The sequence below is a fragment of the Salvelinus namaycush genome, chromosome 14 (assembly GCF_016432855.1).
Source record: "Salvelinus namaycush isolate Seneca chromosome 14, SaNama_1.0, whole genome shotgun sequence".
NCBI lineage: Eukaryota > Metazoa > Chordata > Actinopteri > Salmoniformes > Salmonidae > Salvelinus > Salvelinus namaycush.
Window position 1 is genome coordinate 29,415,136 of NC_052320.1, and position 21,756 is coordinate 29,436,891.

The 21,756-nt window shown below is 43.9% G+C and overlaps 1 protein-coding gene across 1 annotated transcript in view; it reads right to left on the bottom strand.

Moving 5' to 3' along the window:
- The window catches only part of LOC120058688 (sterile alpha motif domain-containing protein 11-like), an 83,370-nt gene that overhangs the window by 45,652 nt on the left and 15,962 nt on the right, over positions 1-21,756 (bottom strand). The window contains exons 3-4 of the mRNA XM_039007433.1: positions 10,589-10,698; positions 4,245-4,259 (exon numbers count right to left, since the gene is read on the bottom strand). Of these exons, the coding sequence (XP_038863361.1) occupies positions 4,245-4,259; positions 10,589-10,698 (125 nt within the window). The remainder of the gene's footprint in view (positions 1-4,244; positions 4,260-10,588; positions 10,699-21,756) is intronic.

Consider the following 21,756-nt stretch of genomic DNA (forward strand, 5'->3'; position numbering starts at 1 on the left):
GGGCTGGGGAAGGGGCCTGGAGCCGTGGCCCCCGATCAATCTCCACATTACAGCTGACAGAATGGTGCTAATGACTTATTGATCCCCCTTCTGTGAGCTGGGGCTCCGCCGGCCCTGAAAGCCCCTCATTGATTGGCTACGGACCGACGGGGGGTAGGGGGAGGGAGGGAGGATCTTCCGTTCATACTGAGAGAGGGTTCACCACCGCCACTGCCGCGCCACACACACGCATTAACACACACGCTGTTCCTCTCTCCCACAGCGCAACCTCAGGGGAGCAGAGATAGATGGGGGGGGGGGGGGGGGCAAAGGGAGAGATGGATAGAGATTAGGGAGTGAGATGATTGAAGAGGAAAAAATGTAGCTAGAATAACCCATGAATTTATAGGAGGGCTGGGTTCACCCACTGTATATCAGTGATCAGGGTGTGTGTGTGTGTGTGTGTCAAAGTTTTGATGCCCAGAAAAATGTATCACAGTGGTGCATGAGTTCCATGATGGCATGATGGCTAATATGCAAGATCACCAAGAGTCATCTGAGTAGTTTCCAGTCACAGAGTGAAGCAAGGCTGTGTTCTAGCACCAACTGGGATCCACTTCAACTACCGCTTTGATGGGGGGCTGTTCAACCTGAGGAGGATGCATGCCAACACAAAGGTTGAGGCGGTGACTGTCTGCGACACAGAGGTGGGTAGTAATGGGCTACAAGTAACGCGTTAGATGTACTTACACTAGTCCTTTTCTAGTTACTCTCTGTGGGCTGTACTTGTACTCTTACTCAACTAATTTCTGAAGGACGGAGTTAACTTTTTACTCTGTTACATTTTACCAAATCACTTCAGGTACATAGCTTTATATTATTATATCTTCGCTGTCAGATTAAAACCTTGTCACTCCAAATGTTATTTGTAATTTTTTTTACATGAATCGGTACTATTGGTTCCCCCTTTACGTGTGTAAGAACGTTTCACGACCCCTTGACCAATGAAATGTATTCAAAATATCTTGTCATCAAAACTCTCAAGTCCAGTGGCTTTCAAAGTTGTCTGTCAAACTCTGCATCTCCATCACCTCTTGAAGTGAAGTGCACGTCTTCACTCCTAGGAACATTTTTGTTTGTGGGTTCTTAGCCAAACACGATCAGAGGTAAGTTGCACTATAATTACCTTCTAACTTTGTAATATTATATATTTCTAGAGTAAGATTAGTATTTCTCTGATATAATTCTGCTGTTAAAATTGTGTTTTGAGGGCGAGTGCAAATTAAATGGCAAGGTAGCTAGCTAACTAGCTGGCTAGTTTGCTTTGGCTAACCCAGAATCTGACAGAATGTTTGCTGTCTGGTTTTTAGTTCCCCATATGGCCTCTGCTTGTTGGCGAGGTTAACTAACCACCTTGTCATTTGCATAAAGAGTGAACAGATAAATCAGATGTGTGTGGCAATAGCTAACTAGCTAGCTATCATATTAGGTTGCCTCTAGTCAACGGGGGGGTGCACCTTTTGGTTTTTGCCCGACCACTACACAGCTGTTTGAAATAATCAAAGCTTGATGATGAGTTGGTTATTTGAATCAGCTGCACTCCATTGCTCTCTCAATGTGTGTGTGTGGTGTGTGTGTGTCTAAATTCCGTTTTTAGCCCTATAAGCACATCTGTCATATAGTGAAACATCTCAGTAAGCTTTTTGTGCTTACTGCGATGTGCTTATATAGCTACTAGAAATAAATTAGTGGCACAACCGAGGGGGAGGAGAACGGGCCAGCCAAGAAAATAAAATAGCCTTCAAAGAGGAAAGGAGAGGTTCGGAAGAGGAGGATGGAGGGTATATCCTACCTTGACAGGAAAAAGATGATTGCGTTGTCTATGGCAATTGATATCTGCACTGTTTGATTATTTATTACTTACACGATTCTTACCTGAATATCTACCTTGATGTTTAATTCCATCCGGAAATGTGTCTGATTTGCATACTAGTAACATGATTGTGTAACGATGTGTGCTGAGAGTCGGGAAGCAAGTTCAGGGAGTGAGTGTCTTAATAAATAAATGAATCCAACACGTAACACAAACAAAGCACAGACATGACCCAGGAACAGAAACAATAACGCCTGGGGAAGGAACCAAAGGGAGAGACATAGATAGGGATGGTAATCAGGGAGGTGCGCGTAACGATGGTGACAGGTGTGCGCCATAACGAGCAGCCTGGTGACCTAGAGGCCGGAGGGATCACACGTGACAGTACCCCCTCCCCGGCGCACGGCTCCAGCTGTAGGACGCCCTCCAAAATTACGATCCTCGGAGATCAGGAGCGGACCGGTCACCTCTGCTGAGGCGCAGAAAACCTGTCAATCCAACTGAGACGCGGGAGCATGGTGACCTAGAGGGAGCACACGTGACAGTATCCCCTCCCTGGCGCGTTCGGCTCCAGCTGCAGGACGCCAACCAAAGGGACGATCCCGGGGATCAGGAGCAGACCTGTCTCCCCTGCTAATGCACGGGAACCTGTCTCCGGCTGGGGCGCGGGAACCTGACAGACCGGCTGAGGCAGGGGAGCCTGGCGATTCTGCGATGGCATGAAAGACAGACGAGCCGGCTGAGGCAGGGGAGCCTCTCGATCTGACTGAGGCATGAGAGCCTGTAGCGGCTCCAGGACCTGACGTCATTCCCACTGACACACAAAAAAAAAACTCCCTGATGCTTCGGTTAGTTGAGGCGTTATTCTGTAACGATGTGTGCTGAGAGTCGGGAAGCAAGTTCAGGGAGTGAGTGTCTTAATAAATAAATGAAACCAACACGTAACACAAACAACGCACAGACATGACCCAGGAACAGAAACAATAAAGCCTGGGGAAGGAACCAAAGGGAGTGACATTTATAGGGAAGGTAATCAGGGAGGTGATGGAGTCCAGGTGAGTCTGATGACACGCAGGTGCGCATAACGATGGTGACAGGTGTGCGCCATAACGAGCAGCCTGGTGACCTAGAGGCTGGAGAGGGAGCACACGTGACAGATTGATAGTGAAATGTCGATATTGATTGTTTGACTGTTGTTATACTTACCTGATCCTCCTTGATACATTCTGAGTAAAAAGTGAAACATCACACTTGGTGTTAATCTTTTTAGTAGGCTACGCATTCACCATGTACTTAAAATTATATTGTGAAATCCATTTTCATTAATGCTATTGAAATTGTGAAATTATTCCAATGTCTCAAGTACCGTTTACTTTTTTATGAAATTGAGTACAGTAGCTAGGTTTCCATCCAATTTGCGACAGATTTTCATGCAAATACTATAAAATTCGCATTACAAAAATATGCACATTTTCCCTCCAGTGATGTGCTTCCACCAAAACAGCTGTCAAGCATCGATCATCATGTCACCAGAACAAGAACCTCAACATTTATTGGAAAGGAGCATCAAGCTCATACTTCCACTTCCACCACCCTGAAGGTCATCATCATTTATTTCATATGTAGCCTAATTTTAACTGAATGGTTTCCCGAATCGCAGTGGGAGGACCACACACCATGTCATCGCGTGACTTCAAGTTTACTTCGATATGATGGTTATTAGATCAATATTTGCGCATAAAGGCATTTACACCGCCATTTCTCGCATAATTAATTGTACTGACACAAAAAGATCCCACCATGTTGAACGAACAAATGATCTGCCGGCATTTATGAAATTGTACCGAAACTTCCTGTTTCCAACACAGCTATAGTGATTTTTTATATACGGTGACTTTACTCATATAAAAACTGTGGATGGAAACGTGGTTAGTGATAAATATTAAGTCAACTTTGAATAAGACCGTAATTGAAACTGTACAGCCTGTCAGTCTTCATTGGAGACTACCTGTGCTGGAGGACATCTGCAAGATGGTGCTGGCAGGCTTAAAAAATACATACATGTCAAATCAATTGCACCAAGTTGTTGTTCTTTTTGTTTGCTGTCACAATTTACCATAAGGTGTAAAAAATCTCCTAACTAAATTTGGAACTAGCACTTAAGTCGTTTTCTGACCGCGTAATTGTTTACTTTTACTCTAGTAGTTTCATAAGAGGGCTACTTTTACTATAGTAAATTACAATCTAATTAACAATACTCTACCCACTTCTGCTGCGACCTCTTGTCTGCAGACCATTAGCTCCTGGCTCACAAGCTGATCTGCAGATCCTCATGGACAACTTTTCATCAGCCTTACAATCAGTACAAAGAAGACCGAAGTTATGGACCAACCTGACGCTGGTAATCCTTTACGTTGACCCAACCATCTCTGTGAAAGGTCAGAAACTGTCAGCTATGCAGCGGTATAAGGCACTGCTTCGCAGTGCTTGAGGCGTCAATACAGCCCCAGGTTCGATCCCAGGCTGTGTCCCAGCCGGGCCCTGACTGGGAGACCCATGAGGCGGCGCACAATTGGCCCAGCGTCGTCCGGGTTAGGGGAGGGTTTGGCCGGCCGGGATTTCCTTGTCCCATCGCACTCTAGCGACTCCTTGTGGCGGGCAGGACACCTGCAAGCTGACTTCGGTCGCCAGTTGTACGGTGTTTCCTCCGACACATTGGTGCGGCTGGCTTCCGGGTTAAGCGAGCAGTGTGTCAAGAAGCAGTGCGGCTTGGCAGGGTCATGTTTCAGAGGATGCATGGCTCTCGACCTTCGCCTCTCCCGAGTCCGTACGGGAGTTGCAGCGATGGGACAAGACTGTAACTACCAATTAGATATCACGAAATTGGGGAGAAAAGGGGGTAAAACTGTGGACAAATTCACCTACCTTGGTAGCACAATGTCCTGTGCTGTTCACATAGACAATGAAACAAACATCAGGATCCCCAAGGCTAGTGCAGCCTTTGGCCATCTGCGAGATTCGGTGTAGGAAAGAACAGGCATCAAACTGGAAACAAAACTGAGGGTTTTCCAGGGAGTTATATTACCGACCTTTATTTATGGCTGCGAAACCTGGACAGTCTACAGTACAAATGCCATACCAGGACACTTAATCACTTTCACCTGAACTGTTTGAGGACGCTACTGAGGATCAAGTGGCAGGACAGAATCCCAGACACTGAAATCCTCAGCCATGCCGAAATGACGAGCATTCCCACACTGCTTATGAAAGCACAGCTCAGACGGGTGGGCCATGTGACCAGGGTGCCTGCTACCTGTCTCCCTAAGCAGATCTACTTCGGAGACATGAAGAATGGGAAGCGAGCACAAGGTGGGCCCAAAAAATGCTTTGAAGACACCCTGAAGACCTCCCTCAAGAGCTTTAACATCGATCTAAGCTAATGGGAAAGCCTTGCTCAGGATCGTCCCACCTAGCGGAATCTCATCCAGGATGGCGCTACCACCTCTGAAACCAGCAGGACCAAAATGCCATGGTGAAGAGAGAACAGAGCAAGACCAGTAATAACAGAGCCGTCGGTCAAGAGACTACAGAAGTACCATGTCCAGTGTGCCAAAGAGTGTTCCGGGCTCAGATTGGTCACATCAGCCATCTGCGCACTCACCGTACCCCAGACTCAACCCAATGAATCGTGTCATAGTCATCATCAACCTATGATGGACGATCAAAAAGGTGTGTGGGGGTTTAATAGGAGTATGATGGACCAAGATGGTACTAACACTCCTTTTGAGGCAAATAATACCCTGTTAAAAAGAAATTTGGCCTTTTAAACACACAAACACAAACCTCCCTGACCCCCACCCCCCTCCCCGACACACACATCGTCATCTCCTCTATAACTACGTCTGGGAGTCTGAATGAAGAGAAAAAAAGTGATAAAAAAAACACCTTATCCGCCCGTTAGAGTCTTTCTGGTCTGACCGCAGAGCCAAGGTTTACAGTTTCCACAGGCAGCCAGACGCTAAGCCCGGCGCCCCTGCTCTCTCCCATCCTCCTCCCTCCCTCCCTCCCTCCCACCCACCCTCCCTCCCTCCCTCCCTCCCTCCCTCCCTCCCTCCCTCCCTCCCTCCCTCCCTCCCTTCCTCCCTCCCTCCCTCCCACAGCCCCAGAGTAGCCAGAGGCCTGGGAGGCGGACGGTGGAGGGAGGAAGGGAGGAGAGGAAGGAGGGGGGAGTCAACCCTCCTGTCTGTCCCTCAGATTTAATTAACGGCCCACTCCGGCGCGGAGACGGCCCAGCAGCCTGCTTCCCTTTCCTTTGACTCATGCACACAGACACGCGCGCACACACACACACACTCACACACTGCCGCCACACCCGCTGTCTGCCCTCCCCTGATACCGGCACCACACTCATTCATCGCTCTCTCTGTCTCTTTCTCCCTCTGTCTTTCTCCCTCTCCAAACTTTTCTTCCGCTACACAACCTATCCCGTTCTCTCTGCCTCTGTTTCTCTCTCCCTCTTTACTTCTCTCTGTCTCTCTGTCCCTCTTTACTTCTGCCTGTTTCTCTAACCACAGGCCTGTTATGGAAGTTAGACACAGAGTGGGGAGTGAGCTGAATAAAATAACTGATGCTACAACAGAACAGAGAGCAGTTAGTACTCAATTATAGTATTACAGAGGTACAGCACTAGAGTAAGAAGTAATGTCTGTTTGGGGGTGCATCTCAAATGGCACCCTATTCCCTATATTGTGCACTACTTTTGAGACCCTGGTCATATAGGGAATAGGGTGCCATTCAGGACCCAGTCTGGGTCTCCTCTGATACTGTCGCAATCCCACCACAGCCAGAGTCACTATTGAAATAGTTGATATAGAAACAAAAGTTCACCCCATGACATGATAGCTACAGTGTATTCGATAAGTATTCAGACCCCTTTACTTTTTCCACATTTTGATACGTTACAGCCTTATTCTAAAATGGATTAAATTGTTTTTTTCCCTCATCAATCTACACACAATATCCCATAATAACAAAGAAAAACACTTTTTTGTATTGAGCAAATCTATGAAAAATAAATCAAATGAAATATCACATTCACATAAGTGCTCAGACCCTTTACTCAGTACTTTGTTGAAGCATATTTGGAAGCAATTACAGCCTTGAGTCTTCTTGGGTATAACACTACAAGCTTGGCACATCTGTATTTGGAGAGTTTCTCCCATTCTACTCTGCAGAGCCCCTCAAGCTCTGTCGGGTTGGATGGGGAGCGTTGCTGCACAGCTATTTTCAGGTCTCTCCACAGAAGTTAGATCGGGTTCAAGTCCGAGCTCTGGCTGGGCCACTCAAGGACATTTCGAGACTTGTCCCAGAGCCACTACTGCATTGTCTTGGCAGTGTGCTTAGGGTCATTGTCCTGTTGGAAGGTAAACCTTCTCCCCAGTCAGAGGTCCTTAGTGCTCTGGAGCAGGTTTTCATCAAGCATCTCTCCGTACTTTGTTCCGTTCATCTTTCCCTCAATCCTGACTGGTCTCCCAGTCCCTGCCGCTGAAAACATCCCCACAGTATGATTCTGCCACCACCATGCTTCACCGTAGAGATGGTGCCATGTTTCCTCCAGACGTGACTCTTGGCATTCCGATCAAAGAGTTCAATCTTGGTTTCATCAGACCAGAGAATCTTGTTTCTCATGGTCTGAGAGTCTTTTAGGTGCCATTTGGCAAACTCCTAGCGGGCTGTCATGTGCCTTTTACTGAGGAGTGGCTTCCATCTGGCCACTCTACCATAAAGGCCTGATTGGTGGAGTGCTGCAGAGATGTTTGTCCTTCTGGAAGGTTCTCCCATCTCCACAGAGGAACTCTGGAGCTCTGTGAGAGTGACCATCAGGTTCTTGGTCACTACACAATCCTGTCTCGGAGCTCTACGGACAATTATTTTGACCTCATGGCTTGGTTTTAGCTCTGACATGCACTGTCAACTGTGAGATCTTATATAGACAGGTGTGTGCCTTTCCAAATCATGTCCAATCAATTGAATTTACCACAGGTGGACTCCAATCAAGTTGTAGAAACATCTCAAGGATGATCAGTGGAAACAGGATGCACCTGAGCTCAATTTTGAGACTTATAGCAAAGGGTCTGAGTACTTATGTAAATAAGTTATTTCTGTTTTTTTATTTTTAATAGATTTGCAAAAATGTCTAAAACCAGTTTTCACTCTGTCATTATGGGGTATTGTGTGTAGACTGGTGAGGAAAACATTTCATGTAATACATTTTTGAAGAAGGCTGTAACATAACATAATGTGGAAAAAGTCAAAGGGTCTGTATACTTTCCGAATGCACTGTATAACATTTGAAACGGTTTATACCATCATGACAAGAATGGTCAAAAAACGATTCAAAAGTTTATGTCAAGTATTAAAACTTTTCAAAACTCACTATATACATCTACACTCTCCAAAACTGATCTTACCAATAAGGTGTGTTCATTCTCTGTCCTATTACCTCCATGTGTCCCAGTGTTTGCGTTGTGTGTGTGTTTATGTGTTTGTGTGTGTACTTGTTTGTGGAAGTGTGTGTCTGTGTGTTCGTGTGTGTGTGTGTGTGTGTGTATGAGCACACATCCCCATGTGTGTGTGTGTGTATGAACATGCACTACTGTGTATGTGAGTGTGTCGCTCTCTAATTTCACCGGCAGACAGAATGTGAGCCAGTGGCTGATGGGATTGGACTTGTTTACAGACACAGATCGAGCCGCTTAGCCACCCTGTTAAATCTCCCTGTAACGCTCAAACTGACAGATTTTAGGCCCAGGCCCCCTCCGGCGCAGGCCACACCGCGCTCAAATCTCCCTCCCTCCCCCCTCATATCCCCACTACCCATCCCTTTGTGTCTTTCTCCATTAAGATTAACATTCACGAGCTGATTTCCCCATTAAGCTTAGCAGCCGATTAGACAGGTCTTTTTGGGAAATCCGTCCCAAACTGGGGTCTAAAAACACTGGGCGTCTGAGACTATAACACCCCCGTGTCCCACGCAAATGAGGAAGGATAGGCAGACACCCCTCCATGCCCTCGTCCCTCCACACCTCCACCCCTCATCCCTTTCTATTAGCAAACTGTATGGGCAATTAAGCTACTAGAGGGATGAGCTCAGAGAGACAGTGTAGAGGACGAGGTGTTGGATTTGTAGGATGATTATGCTACATGTATGACCCTCTGACTAATGGGATGAAGAGGAACAGACCGTCCACAGGGGATAAGGATCTGCTCTCTGAATACTATACTACTTGACCATGGTAAGGGTACTTCTTTATGGGTTAAATCTGTGGTTGGTCAACTTTGTTGGTAACTCTTGATAAGTTTGTATTGGCTGTTTTAAAGGAAACCAAACCATGGGTTACAGTTTCTCCTGGCCCATAGACTACTTTCAGAGTGAGGAACCATCTAACCTCAAGTTGTAGAATCCTGAACTTCCCTTTTAAGATTAACTTTATAAAGGACATTTGACACTAAGGTAAAGGGGATACCTAGTCAGTTGCACAACTGAATGCATTTAACCAAAATGTTTCTTCCACATTTAACCCAACCCCTCTGAATCAGAGAGGTGCGGGGGGCTGCCTTAGTCGACGTCCAAGGCACCCAGGGAGCAGTTGTTGTTGGAGGTTAACTGCCTTGCTCAAGAGCAGAACAGCAGATGTTTCACCTTGCCGGCTCAGAGATTCAACCCAGCAGCGTCTCGGTTACTGGCCCAACGCTCTTAACCACTAAGTTACCTGCCACCCTTTACAAATGTAACAAAGTTTTACCACTTCCTTTTTATTCTGTGACTCACCTCCAGCCTTTTGATTTTTCTTGTGACAAACTGTATAAACGGAAACTCAGCTGGTCTAAGCCTATTTTTAACCCACAAACCAGCAGGTCCCCACCTAACCAACATTTGGGACATAGTTTGGGTTAAAAAAATATATATTTGTCAGTTTAAAAGTACAGTATGTCGTTGCAGTAAAACAAGGCCCTTCCAGACACCTCTGACTACTAAAACAGTTGGGGACTTCCGACATGGCTAATCCCTATTATTGGTAGTGTATGTCTACTGAATAGAAAACACACACACACACACCCTAAACACACATATGCACAAAGCATGATATGTAAGGACAAAAAAACAGAAAAGACACAATACAACACACAACAGCTAGAGTATCTAAATACCAATTAACTCTATCGTGTCTAACTTTTGCCATGTTACCCAGAAATATTACACACGTATCTACCTGAAAGCATACATATCCAACATTCAGTCTAACTCCGGACTTAAACAGTCTGATTCAGAACAACTAAAACTAATGAAACAGTGTCTGGTGTTAGGGGTGTTTAACCGTAAGCTGTTAGAAGGCTCTTAGCTTAACACACACCATGGTTCCTTTATGCCCATGAAACTGGATTAATGGCAAACAAAGCTATTTATTTAGTGGTCATTTAAAACAGGGGGTTAAGGAAAAACCTGGAGTGCAATAGAACAGGCAAAAAAATTACATTTAGTAATTGACTTGAGAGCCACCTTCAGGAATCAGTAATAAGCTTACAGTAAGTTCCCCAATCAAACAAATTACAGAAAATTAAGGGACTAATGCATAATAGTGATTAATTACTCATGCTAATAGAAGAATACGTAACCTCATTACAAATATAAGGAATACGGAGAGAGAAAAATAGACAAACACACATTTATCCTACCTGTGTGTCCTGTGTTGGTGCTGAGGTCGGTGGCGGGCTGGCTCTCGGGCATGCCGTGCTGTCTGGTGTGGTGGAGGTTGGAGATGATCGTAGAGAGGTCACTGTCACGACTGAAACACAGAGTCAGGGGGTTAGCAACACACATTGCTTTACATGACACATTAAAACACAACAAGGCACACACACATAGTAACACAACATAGCAAAAAGCACACAAAACCCCCCCCACAAAACTCCAACAGGGAAAGACACAATGTACCATAACATGGCACAACACAACAGCACATAGCTACAGCTACAGTTAATTAAATATGTCACATAACAACTCAAAACAGCTCCATTCTACCTTGTCACTCACAACAAACTTCATCCTCAGAAGAAAATTCTACTACAGAATTATAACAAAACGTTATGCAGGAAATGGAGAGTCTGATGTGTAGCATACGAAAGATCACACAAACGCAAGCGTATATCCACACACACAAATCCACCCATCACCACATACAGCTGTGTGCGCACACATATACACGCTCGCGCACACACACACACACACACACACACACACACACACACACACACACACACACACACACACACACACACACACACACACACACACACACACACACACACACACACACAATTCTCTTGGGCCGACTTCACAGAAGACAGTGTCTCTCCTGAGCCATTGCCTGAGGGTCAGAGATTTTAAGGCGGAAAGCTTTTAAAGCCAAATTTCAATGCCTTCAGAAAGTATTCACACCCTTTGACTTTTTCCACATTTTGTTGTAAGCACACACACCTATACTGACCAAGAACCTCTCATCTACCAACTGTATTTCTGTATACTGAAGCAATTGGAATTCAAACAGACTTCATGAGTGGCAAATCAACCTGTTCTTCCCTTGGCTTTGAGGTACAGTGCATTCAGAAAGTATTCAGACCCCTTGACTTTTTCCACATTTTGTTACATTACAGCTTAATTCTAAAATGGATTTTTTAAAAACTGGGAGACCAGTCAGGATCGAGGGAAAGATGAACGGTGCAAAGCACAGAGAGATCCTTGATGAAAACCTGCTCCAGAGCGCTCAGGACCTCAGACTGGGGCGAAGGTTCACCTTCCAACAGGACAACAACCCCAAGCACACAGCCAAGACAATGCAGGAGTGGCTTCGGGACAAGTCTCTGAATGTCCTTGAGTGGCTAGCCAGAGCCCAGACTTGAACCCGATCGAACATCTAAAAGGTCTGAGTAAAGGGTCTGAATACATATGTAAATGTGATATTTTAGTTTAAATGTTTTTAGATTTTTTGCAACATTTCTAAAAAAACATGTTTTTGCTTTGTCATTATGGTGTATTGTGTGGAGATTGATGAGGGAAAAAAATATTTAATACATTTTAGAATAAGGCTGTAACGTAACAAAATGTGGATAAAGTCAAGGGGTCTGAATACTTTCCGAATGCACTGTATGTATGACACCCCAATGACAGACTCCTAAGCACCAAGCACTTTTTGGTCTCATCCCTACTCATCTTGAACCTTACAGTAAGATACTTTATTCAACACATTCAGAACTCAACTAAGTCGCTTAAGAGCTTAAAATGAGATTATTGTTCCCCCAACATTCAGATGGGAGAAGAGACCAGTTTGTAGTCTCTGTCTAGATACGCTACAGTGATTTTATTTATGTATGTACCTCATTGTTTAAAACATTCAAGTAAACTGCAGTAGTCCAACTGGAATACTGAGCCTCAGTCAGTCTGATTCGCTAAAGGCCAGACAGCTCAAATAGTATTTTGTTTACTTCAAATACTTTAGCTGCATTCGACTGAGCTTGCCTGGTGCAATGGAACCAATAACATAGTCCCAAAAGTGCAAACACCTGCCCATCGGGCACTCCAGAACTCAGTGAAAATTGACCTTATTAGGTTACAGGGACGATGCACATTTAGCAACATTTCTGTAAATGTGCCAGTTTGCTAATTTTGAACTGAATTTTGCTGAAAGTATTTGAAAGGAAACTAAACGTCCTCTCTCTCCCACAGTGACACCACTGCCCTAGCCTCTTGTCGAGACCAAACCAGAGGGGTTTAGTGGTTAGGGCTGCCAAATTCCCCACCAGCTCCCTCTAACCCAGCAGCAGCAGCCATGGACATAAGTGTGTCATGGAGGTACTTCCACTCAATCTGATTAGCGCTCTGATCGCATTAAACAGCATAATGATGGAAAATAGGCGCTTAGCATTTGAGGGAATATCCCAGACAAATTTCTCTGTCGCTTTATGGCGATGGGCAAACATTTTGGTTCACTAAATGTTGAATTGGTTGTTGAAGAGTGACGTCCTCAAGTGTCTACTTTATTGTAGAAAATACAAAACACAGATAAATCAGATACAGATACATCTCATTAAATTAAATCGTTTTCCCCTGTTTCCTTACATTTGGAGCATCAAGTCCAACTGAATATGTCCAAATCAAGTTCAGTGAAGATTCTAGTTACAGCATAACTTTGTCTAACATGAAAACAGGAGCCATGGAACATTATTGCTAACCAGGAAGAGACAGCGGAGGGTGTCATGGTAACGAGGCAGAGTGGCTGGGGATGGTTCTGATTGGTCAGCACTCCGAGGAGGCCACATGGTTTGCGGCTGCTGGATTCTGCCTTTTTTACAGCACAATGATTATAGGCTCTGGCTCGGTAATGCCAGCCTGTCGTGCTCCGAGCTGTTATCCAAATTGTACAGAACAGATGCGGGGGAATTTATTTTGTCTGATTCTGACCACGTTGGGTTACCAGTCGCTTCTCAGTTAACGGGAGTCAGTGAGTCAAACTCAAAACAAAACCAAACGCAGATATAACATCCTGTCTGGTTGCTAAGCAAGCGAGGATGCTTTTGTTTTTTGGACGTCACACTTTCGGTGACACTAGTCCGACTAAGCCCTAGACCTAAATCAAAATACTTACAAGTTGTAAAGAATATAACATTTTATTTTTTGATGTTTTTATTCCACTCAATTCGGAGGTCTACTTTCATAAGGTTCATAGTCAGACTGCTGGCCAACTCAGATTAGCCATGCAACTCAGGTCCGCACTCATCCAAAATTCAGATCCCGTAACCGCTAGCAACTAAAGCCTCACCTGCTCCCAATCACACAAAGTGATCGTGATAATGTCACACTGAACTTCTCACTGAGGCTACGATGTTATTATCCCGTGGCTAAATAGCGGCGCTAAACTGTGACAAGCAAGGACATCGTTAGCGCTGGTAATTAGCACACTTTTCCTGCTCTGTCCATTGTGGATGGCTAAAGAGGGACAGCCCCTCCCTCCGCCCACACGAGTGGTCAGGTCAAGGTCATAATCTGTGCCTAGGGCTATAGGGGATGAACATGGGGAGATGTGGCTGTGAGGGGGGGGGGGGGGGGGGGGGGGTTAAGACCTAGCCTCCTGACTCAGCTCTCCCTCATGAATTTGGGGGGGGGGGGGGGGGGTGCAGCTAAGAAGGACATGAGCTGCGTATTATCACCCAGGCCGCACACTGGAGACAATCATCTCATCCTCGGCTCATCCTTAAACTGCTCAATACCCCCCTAATCATCTTCAGTTGGTCCAGCCCACAGGACTGACAGACTGACAGACAGACAGACACCATGACCCAGATGCTACTACTGTAATAGCCAGGCCCTAATGCAAGGTAACTTTGACATGGATTACTATGGAAACTACATGTATTCATAAGCAGCATAGAAAGGAGGTTATTTTCATTGCTTACTGTTTGAGAATCAGAGAGAATCAGAAACTGGATCCATTTAATCCAATGAGCTTCGAAATCTACTCATCAAAAGATGAATACTTTTAGAGAACCTTTAGAGAACATTGTTGTGAGTTTAGCCAGTAGCTAGGTTTCCATCAGATTTTCATTCAGATATTCTAAAATCTGCATAAAAACAATATGCACATTTTCCTACCAGAGATGTGTTTCCATCAAATGAACTTCTTGCGGATAAAAGGATGTGCATGATGATGTATTGCACATAAAAATACATTTTGCGGTTAAATTCCCATATACTGAATAAAAAAGTTTTCATTGCATTTTCATTTTTTTTTGTTGCTTCATATAGCGAGTGTGCCCACTCTGGTATTGTTGCTTCATATAGCGAGTGTGCCCACTCTGGTATTGTTGCTTCATATAGCGAGTGTGCCCACTCTGGTATTGTTGCTTCATATAGCGAGTGTGCCCACTCTGGTATTGTTGCTTCATATAGCGAGTGTGCCCACTCTGGTATTGTTGCTTCATATAGCGAGTGTGCCCACTCTGGTATTGTTGCTTCATATAGCGAGTGTGCCCACTCTGGTATTGTTGCTTCATATAGCGAGTGTGCCCACTCTGGTATTGTTGCTTCATATAGCGAGTGTGCCCACTCTGGTATTGGTATGTGTGCTCTAGCCAACAGCACTATCTGCGCTCAGTTGGCTAGAGCGCACCAAAAGCCTACATGATGAGATTATTATTATGGACAAAAGGGTAAGACTATTTTTATTTGTCAACTGCCAGCCGAGCATCAATTATGTCACCAGAATAAGACACCCAATATTTATTGGAAAGGAGCATCAACCTCATCACCTTACACTTTTACCACCCTGTGAAGTTCATCATTTATTTCATCTGTTGCCTTATATCAATATTTGCGCATAAAAAATGTCCACACACATTTTCTCGCACAAATCATTATACCAAACACAAAAAGATCCCACCTTGTCTAGCATATTTAGTTTTGTCAACATTTGGAAAGTTTACTTAAAAATGTTCTGTTTCCATCAGGCCTGTCATGACATTTTTTATCCGATGTAATTCAATTGCATAAAAAGGTTGGATGGAAACCTAGTACGTATAATGCTGTATAACATCCTTTATAATAACTTATAATGTGTTATAACACTGACCATAAGCATTAATAATAACTCATAAGCTGTTTATTAAACTCATGAACTACAGCAGGACCCAAACAGAAAATAGCTCCCATAGAAAAGGCTCAATGGGAAAGTTACTGGAACTTCCTCCAAAGGGAGATGGCAGCTGCTGCTCTGACATTACTACAGGAGACACTACTCACACTCTCCTAATGCCATGAAAAGCATCTTCTCCTGGCATGGGACCAGAATAGCGGAGGGTGACCACCACGGTGCCACACTGTGACATTGTCAAAGAGGAGCCGAGGTGACAAAGCTGGAGGGCATAGTGTGAGCTGGCACTGGCTGGCACGGGTTGGCAGTCTGGGCACCCCGATGCCATGTCTGACACCACGACTGAGACCGCATTGACAGACAGGGGTATTGGGGGGGTGGGGGTGGAAGGGGAATGCGCGCAGCTGCCATGGTGGGGCAGAGGAGTTGTCACGCAGGTGTAGAGCGAGGCAGCTTGCATTCAAAATAGCACCCTATTCCCTATATACTGTAGTGCACTACTAGAGCACTTAAGTCAAATGTAGTGCACTCTATAGGGAATAGGGTGACATTTGGGACAAACACGGAGAGAAGACAGCCTGCTTGGAACAGCTGGTGCCTGCAGGTATGCTGCTACTGCAGCGCCCTCCCTCCTCCTCTAACCTCAAGACAACAAACAGACCACACAGCCAGCTCCAACCTGCAACTGCAGGTGATCCACAGCCTTTACTCAAGCCAGCCCTGACTCACTTTTAAATATTACCATGTGATATAGGCTCATGCCAATACAAAGGGAGAGTTCAAAAGGAGACCGCTTTAATAACCATTGCTGAATTATCCTCATTCTCCGAATGTAAATAATATATTTTCTTGAGAGAAAAAACTAACAATTGTGAAAGAAATTTAGGCTTAATGCAAAAACATGGATTTCGACAAATTGTATGTTTTGTTTTCAGACAAAGACTTGTGTTCGTATACCGCTCACATTTGGATGGAAAGACAGCCTGCAACTGTGGCAGAGCAAGAAGAGGGAGTCATAAATAAATCCAGAAATAGATACATAAATAAATAACAACAGGCCAGGATATCTCTTGGGCTTTCCCTGTTGTTCCTTACAGAAGCTGATGTGGGGTCGATAAGGCTGCAGAGAGAAAGGAAAGTACAATGAAATAAAAGTCTGCCATGTGGAGGCTTGGTATGGTTTTCTACCTAGGCTAAACTGAGCCAGAAAATGGTGTCTGAATCTAATCTCAATGTTTATTGAAGTAGATGTATGTTGAATCATTGATCAAAACAAATATTCTCCCCAAGGTCCTATGTGATATCAGATGTTGTTTCGATTATGATCTATTATTATCTATTATCTAATATTAACTATAGACTGAGTTGTCGCTTTGTGCAGAGGCGATATTACGTTTTACAAAGTAAATGTATGAGTCCAATGACCATGATAATTTGGGATTCAATTAAACAATTCTTCAAAACAGAACAAGATTCTTTAGGACATAAACCCTAAAAAAGGCATGAGGGTAGGTTTCCTATAGTACATAATCATACAGCTTTTTTGAACAGCCCCCTGTTTAAGGTACTACCCTCCATATGTTTAAATGGAGAGACCCTGAGTCCTGAGTATCTTTTGCTTGCCCCCCCCCCCCCCCCCCACACACACACACAGCAAGCGCAGTAAGAAGACAAATACTCAACTTCCATGTGTGGAAAACTCTGTTCTTGCTACAAACACCTCCTAATCTGTCATTGGATTGTTGGAACCCTGTTGCCATGGAGAAGCGGTGTGAAAGGAGCAAATAAGTCTTCAGCCTTTCTTCAGAAAGCTTGAAAAAACTTTATGTTCACTAATTAGTGCTTTCGGTGAAAGCCCTTTTCAGGAATTCTTCTGTCGCCATAATGTCCCCTTGCTGGCTTTAACCTTAGACACAATTCACCAAGAACACCATAAGAGGGAAACTTCAAAGGAGTAAGAGAAAGGTTAACCCTAAGCATTTGTTAGCTGTACATATGTCATACGCGATACATGAACAATACAGTACTGTTACAATATTCATAGCTTTTGTTTTAGGAGCAAATAGCTGTCTATAAGGAGAGGAGCAGACACAGGCCAACCTCTTATTCATGGACTAAAGAATTTAACTTAAGAAAACTGTCTGGACAATTCTAAGACAATGCTATAACTGAGTATAGATGTCTACCCATTCCTCCACTACACAACTGTAAACACACATCTTTCAGTCTTACCTACTGGTTTTAAGGAACGTTACCTCCAACAAACTTTATCTTTGCGGAGCTGAGGTTTATCCCTCAGCGAGCATTATTGTTGCATCTGCATAAATAAATTCACAACAATTACATTTTCTCTTTCTACAATACTAAAAAATGACATAAGACAAAATTCTAATTTACGCAGTGAATAAATTCCACTTCAGTACATACCAGCCTTGTCAGGTATCGTTATGCTAGCAGAGGTTGTGCAAGTTGGCCCTCCCCCTGGGTTCAACCTCTAGCACCTTGCACATGAAAAGTTAGCTCTGCTATCCAGAGAGGGCCTGGACACCTTGCAGGAACTAGTTCCACCTACACAGAGTCACAGCGCAATGTTGTGGTGGCTATGTTAGCATCCGGCAGTTCGCGGAAGGCTATGCCTGGTGGAAATGGGTATGGCAGCTTTGTACAGTTACCTCTCTCTCTTTGTCCCCCTGCGGAAGGGCCTGCCACCACCACCCTCATGACAGCCTCCCTCCTCCCATTTCCTCCCATGTAATCTACTTAGACATGTATACTACACAAATAATACTGCTCTTTTCCCTTCAATAAGAAATGGGGAAACATTTTGCTTTTGAAATAGGAATAATTGTATCGTTGTATATATGAAATAGAAAAACATTACATAAACGCACGACTTAGTGAGATTTCCAGGGCTATAGACGTATGTGTTGTGTGGCTTTTTTCTCCAGAGGGTGCCACCTAAAAGCCCAACGTCAGCAGGTGGAATTTATTTAACCCTCTCCCTCAGCATTTTCAAAAAGTCAAAACCTTGTTATCTTCACGACGTCCAACTCAAACAATACTCAGGTAGGCTTTGTTTTCCCTTGAGTATAAGACACCTAAGCTACCACCGTCAAATATTTAGTGCCGAATTTGATTACCGATTGCATCAATACACTTGCAAGCCACTCCATGCAACAACAACAAAACGATTGAATATCTAACTAATCATTAAACACCTTTGTCTCGCTGTATTGGAAGCTTCTGTTTCTATGGTATTTGTTTTCTGATCAGGATCTAGTCTCCTCCCTATTCACTGGTTGTGTCTTTGCAGTTTGAGTTAAGGGAGAGAGGGACTACCCCACACATCGAAGACATTTAACTTTTGTTCCAGATGCGCCGGGTTGGACCATTAATCATTGAGTGGGTTCCCCCGGTTCTCTGTCCTGGTTCAATCAAGCCTCAGGGGGTTTGCCGGGTTCTAAAGTGTTTTGGGCACTCTTTGCTTACTCAGCAGGAACGATGCGCAGTTCTCCGCACTGTTCTGGTGGGCCTACTGAACTAATCACCTGTAAAGCCGATGGCCATTAACATTAATCCGGTTAAAAGATATAGAGCTCTCTAATGAACTTGACAAGTCCTCTTCAAGGATGACAACACCTCCGAAGACCTTTCTGACAACTAGGAAATCCTGTTACTACGTAGCCACAGTACCTTAGCCTGATCCAAGAGCCTATTCCTCTGTGTTATAGCACGTCCACGTGGTAACATCCAAACCATTTAAAACGTGCAAGGTCAATATCTGATTGTTTGAAATATATTTGTAATTCTGAAAGGAAAATATGAATGAACGTTAAATGGTCTATAGGTCGAAGGTATTTCACTTTAATATTCTTTTAACCTTGATGATACAACTTGGCAAGGGAGTTGAGGTCACAAAAACAGTAAACCCCTGATGAAACCCTAAATTGATGTACAAGTAGACCATACCACAATGTTTTTCAATTTAATCAGGTATTTTTCTGCATCAAGATGAGAATAACATAGTATAATTATCACAACTGAATATATTGCAGGATGTACCCAAGTGCGATGTGACACAATGTTAGCGAGAATCTTGATGATGTGTGAGGTAGAGAATAGATGAGGTAGAGAATAGACACACTCACACGTATGGACAGCATCCTGTATTTTTCACCATCCATTGACCAAATCCAATTTGTTAAGACCCCTCTACGACTCACTTACTGGGTCTGTGGTCAATATAAATCAGATTTCCTTGATTGGACATCCCATTATCCCTTTTGCTCAGACCCATTGCATTTGGAGTAAAGTAGGGCCGAGACGGATGCCCGGGACAGATCGGAGCTGTGGCTCCAGCGAGTCCGCCGCCTTTTAAAGGGTAAAAGCCTGACATATTAGTCATAAGTGTTCTTTAAATTCATTATCATCTTAACACGCGAGCGGCGCATGTGTCAGGGGGGGAAATAAGCCTCTTTAATGAGGTTAGTGGATCCATTTAAAGCTTTACAGTTGCTGTGCTGTCCTCCATGTCACAACCAGTCTCGAGAAGGCAGCAACAGCAACATCCTCTCCTTCAATGAGATTGCACAAGTCGCTTCTCATGCAGTGAGCGTTAAAATTAGTTTCACTCAGGAAGTCAACGAGCAGATACTATTAACATTTCTGACAAGCTTGGCCGACAACAAAACGATACAAATCTCTTTTTGTTCCTCATATTTGCATGCACAAAATTTTTACGTGGATAAAAGTTAAAAACAGGATCTGGGGAGATTTTTATTCCCAATTACTTTGATTCTATTTGACTAGCATAGCACACACAAACGTGGAGTATGTCACTTCACCTGTGCTGGTGAGATATGTGAGCCTTTTCAGGAAAATAGGCATATGTTGCACGTCACTACTTCACAGGAAAGGCATTTGAACGTAATTCTTTTTTTTCTTCAAAATGCGTTTTTTAGAACCTTAATACCAACTTGTATGCCATCTGTAAACACAAATTAAATTGTTAAATTAAGAGCATAGTTGGTTTAGCCACGGAAAAAGACAGGAAGCTTCCCGCTAGCCATTATTAGCTGAGATAATGGATGGGCTGGACATGCCAAGAGATGAGTTTGGATTGGCATGCCATGTAGCATGCTTCTGTCTATAACATGAGCTGCTCAGTATGTGTAGGGAATCCTTTCTACCTCTGCTTTTTTGAAAGATATCATGAAGAACTGCAAAAGTGTTGCTACTGTTCGTCACTTTCTGGAGGATGATCGTGCCATGCTGATTCTCTCTGACTCTGAAAATGAATCAGACGATGAGGAAATCCCTGATTTAGGTACAAATATTTTAATTGAACCATAAATTGTAGTCTTCTGAAATGGCGATCAACAGTGTTGTTATCACGGAAAAAGCTGAGCGAGATTTGAAATCAGTGGAATTCCCGGTGGAAGCAGAGTGTGATAGCTAAGGAGATGGAGAAAATTCTGGCATTTGATTGCAAATATGCAGAGGGACTCGAAAAGAGAACACAGAAGGTTGTTGTATAAAACACCTGTCTCCGGATTACATCTTCAAACTAAGAGCAACCATGGCATTCGTGACAGAGAGGGAGAAGCGTCCATCCACGTATACGGGTAATTTTGTGAGAAAGTTATTTTCATTGCAAATGAAAGCATACTGTTAGCTAGCTAGCTAACATTAGTTTGCTGGCTCGCTAGCTAACATGCATGGTGGCTAGCTATGATAATCAGTTTGTATTTTTAGTAGTATGTGTTGGGATTATTGCCGCATTCAAAACATCTGAACTTAGAACTGGGAACTCAGAAATCTCCGACTTCAGTGCGTTCAAAAAAACGAGCTCCGACTGGGAAAAATAGTTTTGAACGGTCCTCCAACTCGGAATTCCAACTCGGGAACTCAGACCTCTTTCTAGAGCCCCGACATTACGACCTGAAGATCACTGACGTCATGATTTGACCTCGTATTTTCCCAAGATCCCAGTTGTCCTAAAAGCACCATTAGGTTCATTGTTTAGCTAGCTACATGTCGAAAAAACCAGATGATTACCTGACCCATCATGTTAGCCGGATGTGTCTGTGGGTGATTACAATCTATTGTATTTCATGAACATGTGTACATGTCTAGACAATAGTGACCCATCCACTTAGCTAGATGTGGCTGGGCCTACTACTTTCACCCCTTTAGTCTTGA